Genomic DNA, 10274 nt, shown 5'->3' with positions numbered 1-10274 from the left:
TGTCCAGATTTCCTGTAGGAGAAAGTGGCTCAACAAAGAAGGACAAAGGAGCCAGGACTGGGCATCATGCAGAGGAGAGGACAGGGAGGAGAGGGAGCCCTGGACGCCAAGGTAAGACCCTTATTCTGGAGGAAGAGTCATTTCTCCTTGGTATGTTCTTTAAAGTCTCTTTTTGAAGGATGCCTCGCATTTTTTTTTCTCTGATTTTTAGAGCAGATCCATGTTGGCAGACCCTCACAAAGAAACTGGGGACAGTCCACACCACCATGTCAGAGGTGCTTCCTGGGCTGTCACTCACAACTCCCTCCTGCCTCCCTAGAAAAGTGTCAGCTATCCTATGGCCACAAGACATGTCTGGCTGTCTTTGTCCTTGGCCTGGTAAGTGAAAAAGGACAAAGCAAATGTCAACTCTCAGCTGGGCCAATGACAGGCACATGCCGCACCAAAGACAATAGGAAAAAGGAATTCCAGGGACAAGGCAACCTTTGGTGCCTTTTCTCTCCCTGAAAAAGATCAGTGTCAGTCTACAAAGAAAAGATCAGGCAACGCCAAACCAGAGAAGGCTTTCTGGATTCAAATAACATGAAAGATATGACTTAAATAGAATCATAAATGAATAATGAGTCCAGTCTCTTTCCATTAACAAATTCTTCCACTTGTTATACGAACACTTAGATATTTTCTGTTGCTAATTTTGCCTTATTAGGTTTCGTATTTGCAGATCTAAATTACAAATGAAGGGGTTGTCAAGAAGAGGCACTACAAAAATCACTTTAGAACAAATGTGAAATACTTTTCATCCTTTTATCATTCTCTCCTTTTATCATCAACTCTTAGAACCTATGGTCATCACTCACTAGCTACAGAATAGATTACATTGGACTAGATTATTCATTTTCCAGCAGGTCATAAAAGGTTGTGAATATTTACTCAATTTATTATAAGTAGGTAAATGGACTTAAAACATGTAGAAAATATCAATTTTTAATTTCTTTAAAAAGTCACTTGGGCTTTTAGTTAATGTTGGCAGACTGAACACATACCATTACCTTTGCTCCTTCTAGTTATACTGTAACAAGATAATAGGAAAGGGATTCTTTAAAACAAGACATAAACCCATAAGAAAAAGAGACTAGAAGAGCAGATAAGAGCAACAAAATTTTGGAAGCTGAAAGCAGAACGACTGGTCATTCAGCTGGAAGTAAGCAAAGTGCTAGAAGTGGGCACGAAGGTAGGTCTAAAATCAGGATAACTGAAAGACTGATGAAGATTTAATCCTCAAACTTGCTCCCTTGTTTGAAGCAGACTCGTAACTGTCCGCTTCGCACCTTTTCAGAAAACACGAGACCCAACATTTGAAGAACAGAAGTTCCATAAAATTATGTTACAATAAACCATTATACCACACATTAAGAATCTATAATAATGAGTGAAGAAGGTTTCCAGAATGGTGGCTAAGGAAGATTCTAAAAAAGACAGAAAAAGAAGATTCCAAAATGAAACTTTTGAATCAGGCTTAGAGAACGACTTAGGCAGATTAGAGCATGTCAGAAGATTCAGAAGAAATGATGCCAAAAGGATAAAATTTACAGACTATCTGATAATTCTGAGTCCATGGAAAGGAGATGAGAGAGCTCTGGGAACGGAATGAGAAAATTAAGCAAATGAACAACAAAAAAAGATAATTATAAACCACAGGGAAAATAGAGTTGTGAAGGAAAGGAAGATGAATGAATTATTGTGTATTAACAGCTCAGCTGTAAATAGTGGTCACAGAGTCATAATAAATTAAACATAGACTACTGTCTAACTAAATTTATGATATAACTATTTGGGAAGAATGAAGGGTTGAGGAGTAGGAGTGGATGAGGCTGAAGGAAACTTAAGCCCTCCTCTTCCATACCGTGAGGTCACTGGAGAATGATTGAAACTAAAATAATCAAGTAACTGCCATCTAAGCATGTTATTTAGAGATACTGAGCAAATAGCAGGAACAACCAAACTAGTGGAAAGTAGCTGTCTCAGAAGAGTGGGAAACTGGTGTTGCTGGGTCTAAAAGATGGCTCTCTTTCCTAATAAGCCTGTTAGAGCTGTATGTCTCTTTAAGCTCTGTGTATATATAGCTTTAATAAAAAAGAAAACTAAAGTAAAAAAGAATAATACAAATTATCCACTTAGATTTACTGCTGCAAGAAATAACATGTTGCACTACGTCTAAGATGTCAAATCCAGATGGATAGTGATCTATTTTATCCCTTTATAAATAGAAGTTTTCAATGCCTAGACTATCATCAAATTTCAACTCTAGATTCAGAGCCTACACTTAGCAAAACCAATTTTTTTCTGTAGAAGCAATGAACTGGAGGACGAGTAAGAAGGAATCAAACAGGAAAATAATTTCTTTCCATGCTCTAGAGAAAATTAAAGTATCATTGATGATTCTGTGATAACTATAGTAAGAGCTGTAGCCATGACCTCATATCCATCTCTACCTACTTTTTTTGTGACAACCATTCACCACAACAGCAAACATTTCTTTCCCGTATTTTCTTATTTCTGGTGTGGTCTTTACTTTTCTGCATAAAGAAGACCCTTTAACATTTCATGTAAGGCTGGTTTAGTGGTTATATACTCCTTTAGTTTTTGCTTGTCTGAAAAATTCTTTATCTCTCCTTTAATTTTGAATAATAACCTTGCTGGATATAGTATTCTAGGTTGTAAATTCCTTTTTTAAAAAGAATTTTAAATATTTCCTGCCACCCCCTTTCACCCTATAAAGTTGCTTCTGAGCAATCAAGCCTTATGAGGTTTCCCTTGTATGTGACTTGTTGTTTCATTCTTGCTGCCTTCAGGATTATCTCTTAATCTTTCACTTTTGCCATTCTAATTGTAATATGTCTTGGTGTGGGTCTCCTTGAATTCATCTTGTTTGGAACTCTCTGTGCTTCCTGGATCTGGATGTCTGTTTCATTCTCCACATTAGGAAAAGTTTTCAGCCATTATTTCTTCAAATATTCTTTCTGCCTCTTTCTCTCTTCTCCTTCTGGAATCCATATAATACAAATGTTAGGATGCTTGGTATTTTCCCAGACCTATCTACATTTTTAAAAAATTCTGTTTTCAGTTTGCTTTTATGATTGGGTCATTTTCATTATTCTATCTCCCAGGTCACTAACCTGTTCTTCTGTATTAACTAGTCTGCTGTCAATTCCTTCTAATGTATTCTTCGTTTCAGTTATTGTATTCTTCATTCCTGATTGGTTCTTTACTATACTCTCAAGTTTGTTGATCATCTTTATAATTGTTTCTTTGAATTCTTTATCAGGCAAATTATTTATTTCTATTTCATTAGGGTTTTTCTCTGGAATTTTTTTATTGTTCCTTCATTTGAGGCGTATTCTTCTGTCTCTCCATTTTGTTTGAATTTCTGTGTTTGTTCCTATGGGTTATATGGAACAGCTATCTTTCTCAGTCTTGAAAGAGTGGTCTCTGTATAGATTGTGTCAGATAGTTTTGGCAGATCAGTTGTAGTTGGAGTGGGCAGGTGCTATGCTTGGTGTGTCATTCAGTCTGAAAGAGTGGGTCCTGGGTGAGGCAGCCTGGTGTCTGCATGCTTCCTTGCCCTTCTGATCTGGGTGGGGCCGCCTGGTGGGGGCAGGGCTGTTCAGTGCATGCTTGGTGTGCCCTGTTGCTTAACTGTCTGTTGCCAGAGAAGGGTCTGAGTAGGGCTGCTCTGCATGCTTGCATCTCAGTGCCCTACTAACTCTGCCCTTCCACAGGATGAGGCAGCCTTGTGTTCACACATAGCCACACTTTACTAGTTCTGCACCTTCTCTAGTGGTGCAGTGCCACATGTGCACAGCCGGGCCCCACTCACTCTGCACGGGGCAGCCCTGCATGTGTGCCCGGTTGCTTTAACTGTTCACAATAGCAAATATTTATGTGACACTTCTTGCAAATAAAGAGATCATGAAGAGTTATCTCATTCAATCATACAGCAACCTAATAAGGTGGGCACTGTCACCCACACTGACTAGCAATATGGGCTTGGCCAAGAGAGAGACTTGACCAAGATTGTACACTAGTAGTAGAGAGGGGCTGGGATCTGAACCCAGGAAGCCTGGGTCTCAAGCCTCTCTCCCTACACACTATGCTACCACGCCTCACTGGTGACAAGGATGAAAAGCACACACCCATTTTTGATGACCTCCTGGAGATTTTCTTTTCTCCATGACTTGAAGCCATTAGGCAGGTATGTTAGAGATAGTAGCCATAGGAGGAGAGGGTCGAAGGTGAGAGACAAAAAAGCAGTGACCACAGCTCAACTTTAAAAATATACTGCTTTAATGAGATTCAGGGCAAGCAATCAAAGTAGAAAAGAGTTACCATAAGGACCTCAGATATGGATACAGATATAGTATAGACATATTCTAGGAGAAAGTCAGTTAAATGAAACTGAAACTTCTCTGTTTAGTTAGTTTAGTTAAAAAAAAACCCCAATACCAATACAACTTATTGTTTGGTGACTAAATGTTTTTTTCCCCACAAACGTGAATACACTGATACTTGGGGGTCTAAGTGGTTCCCTTTGCTTATCGCTAAAGGATCTTTTGTCTTGACATGGAGGCTAGCAATCATTTGACTCAGACCCTGAACATATTTATGGGCGGAGAGGGATCAAAATGGAAGGCTCCTTGGCATCTAATGGCAGGTGTTACCCAAACCAGAGCAGGGGGGACATTGATGAGAAGAAGACAGTACTTTTTTAGTACTTTGTAAAATGGCTACAAGGAAGAAAAGCAAGTCATTCTGGCAAAGAGACCAGAACAGGGGTCCTGGGAGAAAACCAACAGTGAGTAATTCTGCCCTTGACCTCATTAATCAATAATACAGATGGTGCAGATTATAAGAGACCATCTGCTGGCAAACTCTTCCATAAATTAAAGCCAAAAGCTTTATTTTCCCCCCTATAGCTCTAGGAATCCCTCCCAGCTGGAATTTCATCTTGATATTTTTTTTTCTATTTCTGGAGTGCATTTCACACTTTTTCTATCGAATGTGCAGCTTTAGTTTCCTTCTTATAATTTCATTTAGTTTCAGAGTGGCATAATGCAAAAAAAAAAAAAAAAAAAAAAAAAAAAAAGAAAGAAAGAAAGAAAGAAAGGAAGGAAAGAAGAAAGGAAGAAAGAAAACAGAAAACCCTACACTTCCAAAATAGAGAAAAAAACATTCTCCTTTATTCAAATGTGGAGTGATAATCTTCTGGAATTCTAGCTCCTTCGAGGAGGCTAAAAGTCAGTGATAAAACTATATGTTTTCTGTATATTAATATGTGTGTATATATAAATAGTTGTATACAGATTTTCAATACAAATATATGATATACACACATAGTATATGTGGGGATATATAGTGTACATATATATGGTGATCTTTCTTGATGAAGAATGGAATTTGACATTGCAGACACATTTTAAAAAGCACAAATACTCTCAACTTGTGAGCAGTCTGTCTTTTAAAAAAAATGTTGAGGCAGATAGAACACCATAATAGTTACATGACATAGAACACAAAACTGCTATCGACTCAGAGAAATGTTATTTCACACAAATTTCATGGAAAAGAGATTTGAAAAATCATAACATGAATTTTGTTCCAAGATTTTGAGCTGACATAATTTCTACAGCCAACTCTATTTACAGCCACACAATGTGGAACAAGGATGGGCTCTGGGGTATCCCCCACACAACCTGAGACACACAGTGGCACTAGGGTTTAGGACAGGTGAGGGCCTGAATTGAGTTCCTCTCCCACAAGGATGTCTTGACACTATTGTCTGTTCATTATTCAAGCGAACTTTTCAAATACTTCGATCCTGGGAAAAATCACTAAAATACAAATTGCTCCTGCTTTCTAGAAGTTTACTGTCGAAAATGATCAGTAATAATCATGCCACATAAAAAGACAATAATGTGCTTTTGCAAAATACAATGAACTTCTGCTTATTAATCTTCACAAACAAGAAAATAAATTCATATTTTTAATTTTATTTTTTCTAAGAAATCTCATTTTGAGCTCTCATTTTATGTGAGGAAAAGAAATGACAAGTAAACAAGCTACTACTGGTGAGATATTTAAATAAAAACGAGGCCACATCAGGACAGTGCAGACATACAGTAATCTCTTGAATGCTCTTCATTGATCGTGCTGAACAATAACCACGGATGCTTATAATGATCCGGAGTGCCTGGGACTCAGAAGTGCCTTCTCCATCATCCAAAACATTATGTGCAGTTGTTTTCATGTTATCTGTAAATTATTGCCTGCTAGGTTTTCAAAATTTGGTAGCTTACAGTGTTCTCACACATGTCAGAATTCATGGGGAGTTGGCTCTGCCTTAGAGAAGAAAATGCTGAACTGCAGCCTACTGTGCTAGTGGAGCCCTTCACCCACTCACTCTAGGAGCAGAGTCTGCATTCACTGCCAGGCATTGCTGTGCCAGCACCTAACACTGCATTTAGCAGCACTAGGTACTAGCACTAGGTATGAGTTTGTTGAAGAAATGTAGGGTATTTAGGGTAATTTCATGTAACTGGATGTGTTAGCTTGGATTCACCCAGAAATAGAGCCTAAGACAAGGATTCTAGTGCACATAACTTATTTGGGAGGTGATTCTAGGAAACCTTGTTAGGGGGTGGGGGAAGTGAGGCAGGGGGTGGAAGGAAGATAATAAGCAAGTTATCTCAGGGGCAACTGGGGTGCATTCCTGGTGGGGAGCTCAGGGAGACCATGTAGAACATGCCTCTCCCCTTACCTCACCCAATGGGAGGGTAGCTGGGCTATTTATCCACCCACCCCATCAGGAACTGGTTGAGGGCTGCTCCCAGGAGTGTTAATCCCCTGCAGTTCCTGCTCCAGGGGCAGTGACCAAAGAGAACCCTCAGATAGAGAAATGCAGGTTCTGGCAGTTGGAGGTCAGGCCAGTGGAAACTGAAGTGGTAAGGGTGAGGGGTCATGGGTGGGGCATTGGCAATGTCTGCTTTACCTCAAAACATGGATTTACACAATAATCCAATAATCAGAGTAAGCACACACACAGAGTTTTATTAGTTTAAAATACAACCCAACCCTATTTACATAAGGTTCGCAAGCAGAGCACACTAACCAATGCTGTTTTAAGCCTGAATAGTGTTCCCCTGGGGCCTGGGCAGAGTGTGAAAGAGCCTCAGGGCTCCTGGAAGCCAGGACTTTTCTCTTCCTTGACCAGGGTCCTGGTTACTGGGTGTGCTCAACTGTGAAAAGTCACTGAGCTGTAGTTATGACATGTGCACTTTTCGGGATGTATGTGGTACTTCAGTAAAAACGTTATTTAAACAAAAAACAAAAAACAATGTTAGTTGTTAATGTTAACATTACATATTAATTTTAATATTAACTGCTCCATCACGACTTGGAGTTGGCTTATTAGTAAAGTTGCCAGATAAAATACAAGAAACCCAGTTAAATTTGAATTTTAGGTGAACAATAAGTAATTTAAAAAATATAAGTATAATCTCAAATATTACCTGGGAAATACATTTGTTGCTTATTTTCTGAAACTGAAATTTAACTGGGTACCCTATATTTTTATTTGCTAAACCCTACTTATTAGATTTTGGGTGTTAGTTAAGACAATATTTTGCCTTTCTCTGGATATGCATAAAATAGGAAGTTTAGTGATTCTGGAATAAATATTCTTAACACAAAGGAAAAGCTGAACCTTTTTTTATATTGCTTATTTACCTCATGCTGGATATTGTCTGCTGTTTTATTCTGGTTGTTTGCCTGCTCGGATTTTTTTTCCCCTTCGTTTCTTGTTAACTGCAATAATTGCCAACATGTACATTACAATTTTGGGAGGGGGCAGGATTTCTACAACACCAAGGCTTTGGCTTCTCTTGGAAAAATCTGAAGATCTGGCGATGTGGGGGTATTCTCGTGTCACTGTGGAGCTGTCAGCGGTGCCCTCTTTAGATAGGACGTGCATTCTTTAGCTTGCTATAGTCTCCTCCACTCTGTTGTCCCCCAATTCCAAGGGCAAGAGTCAGTTGCCGTGTACTACTTTCTTTCTGCTATTGTTTTCCTTAGATCTGACTACTTCACTCATTTATTCCATATACCTGGGCCCTGCAGGAATATACATTTGTGATCCTTGATCTAAAAGAACAATTTACTTAGTGTTGACAATGCTGAGCACACTAGCTGCCATTTTTTTTCATAGTCCAACATTATTCTCAGGGTTATTAAACATTTTGTACAATGTGCCCCTTCACATTCTATGACCAGCTTTTCAGAACTGCGTATTAAAATGCATAAAATAACAAAGAATTAAAAAGAAACCAATTCATTGAAATCCTGTTACCAGAACATTGAGAAATGGAGATATAGTAATGCATGTGTCTTTTTATTACCAAGAGCCAGGAAGCTACCTTATTATAAAAAGAGTTAATCATTTCCACATAGTGATGAATGGAGAGAGCTGAGATTTCTGCAATAACTATAATATAGCACAAAAATATCTTACATTTCTACGGGAGACAAAGTCACAGGTACTGCTAATGTAACTATGGTCTGTTGCCTCATGAATAATGAAATGAAATGTTAAATGTCAGTGGTTAGTAAAAGTAAAGATGTAATTTTTTTCTCATCGAAGTTCACAGACTTCCTAATCTAGTTTTTGGAAAGGGAAGCCCTGAGGCTCTAGTCCTTCTTAGTTCTTGGCTTTTAGTCATTTAATTAATTGTTCCTCCACCAGAAAGGAGATGGAAGGTAAGGTGGCTCTCAGTCCATCTGGCTATGCCGATAAGAACTGGGACAGAGGAAGTGGCAAAAACACTGTTTGAGGCTGTCTGCAGATTTCGATTATTTGAGCTTTCTGTTGCATCCATTATCATGGACAGAAACTAGGCTATATGTATAGAGTTTTCCCAGGAGAATTAAAGTGGCTCCCAGATTCATTCTCCTATCTCAGCCTGATAAGTACAGAAAGGGAGTCGTCTCTCTGAGGGCTGAAGAGGTGCTCTCCACAGCCTGCTATTTACTCCTGTGGTCCGGGACGGCTTGTTAGAAATGCACTTTCAGCCCCTCTCTCAACCTGCTGCATCAGAATCTGCATCTTAACAAGACGCCCTGGTGACCCCCATGCACGCTGCAGTGTGAGAAGCGCTGGCTTAGAGGACAGAAGTCCCCGGTCTGAGTCACCCCTGTCAAATTGGAATACAAAGAACGAGAGACTGGTAGGGTGGCCGTGAGCCCTCACCCTGGCACTGGGGTCTGGACATGAAGCAGGGGGCATGGGCAGCCCTTAGGATCCTTGCAACTGGGGGTGTTTGAGCTGCAGATGCCAATTAGAAGCACTGCTAGTATGGTGGTTCTTACTCCATTAATTTCTAGCACCAACTCTGCTTAAGATGCACACTGTATAGAACCATGCCAGAAAATTCCTGCTTTCTTCCAATCTCTGTATTCCGTCCATTGGAAAGACAATATAAAGAAATGCAAACCAGAGTGGTGCTGAAATTTTTTTTTTCTTAATTTATGCCATTAGGGTTAGTAGCTAAATATATGTAGGAGGCAAATACTTCCTCATTTTATCAATCGGGAAACCTAAAGGGACAGCTTCAAGCTTGAGGGTTCATTTCAGTGTCCAGTGTCCAGTGTTCAGGGTCTCCAAAATGGCGTGGGGCTTCTCTGTGTTTGAAGTTGACATGTCATGTGAGTTAAGAAATCAGACTCCTAGACCATGTATTGGAGTTTAAGCTTTTGGAAGACCCTGGCTAAAATCACACACATTATTACTTTAGCATTTGGTGTCTGTAATATCACCAGATGCAGAAACTGACGCTTTCTATGCTGTCAGAAAACTGGTAATAGAATCATGGGGACAGATGCTCCAATTCCCTCTAGTCGCTAGGAAATTAAAATGCTGAAGACAAAGGGGATAGAAAATCAGGAGAACCAGCTATTTTTCAGTCCACAGGCTTGGGTATAGATTTAGAGCTGTCTGTTTCATTCCTGGAAGAACCCACGTTTCCCTGGCTTCATCGAGTTAGAGGGGAGGAAGTGTGGATTGTGTACTTTTAAAATTAAGATTTCTACCTACTGTTTAACAAAGAATGGGACTTTTGCAATATCAAGAGCTAACCTGACTTATAATAGAGTATATGTTCAAAGGAAATGTGGGGGTCGCCACCCATGGAAGCTCTGTGGGTTGGAAGGGAAGCACCTGTCCCCTG

General features: G+C 39.5%; 1 protein-coding gene across 1 annotated transcript in view; it reads right to left on the bottom strand.

Moving 5' to 3' along the window:
* SLC24A3 (solute carrier family 24 member 3) overlaps positions 1-6304 on the bottom strand; it is a 66058-nt gene extending 59754 nt beyond the window's left edge. Inside the window, exon 1 of the mRNA XM_011371329.2 lies at positions 6176-6304. Within this exon, the coding sequence (XP_011369631.1) occupies positions 6176-6304 (129 nt within the window). The remainder of the gene's footprint in view (positions 1-6175) is intronic.
* Positions 6305-10274: the final 3970 nt, after the last annotated feature.

This window comes from Pteropus vampyrus, unplaced genomic scaffold (genome assembly GCF_000151845.1).
Source record: "Pteropus vampyrus isolate Shadow unplaced genomic scaffold, Pvam_2.0 Scaffold7, whole genome shotgun sequence".
Lineage (NCBI taxonomy): Eukaryota > Metazoa > Chordata > Mammalia > Chiroptera > Pteropodidae > Pteropus > Pteropus vampyrus.
This window is presented reverse-complemented; position numbering and strand designations above follow the sequence as displayed.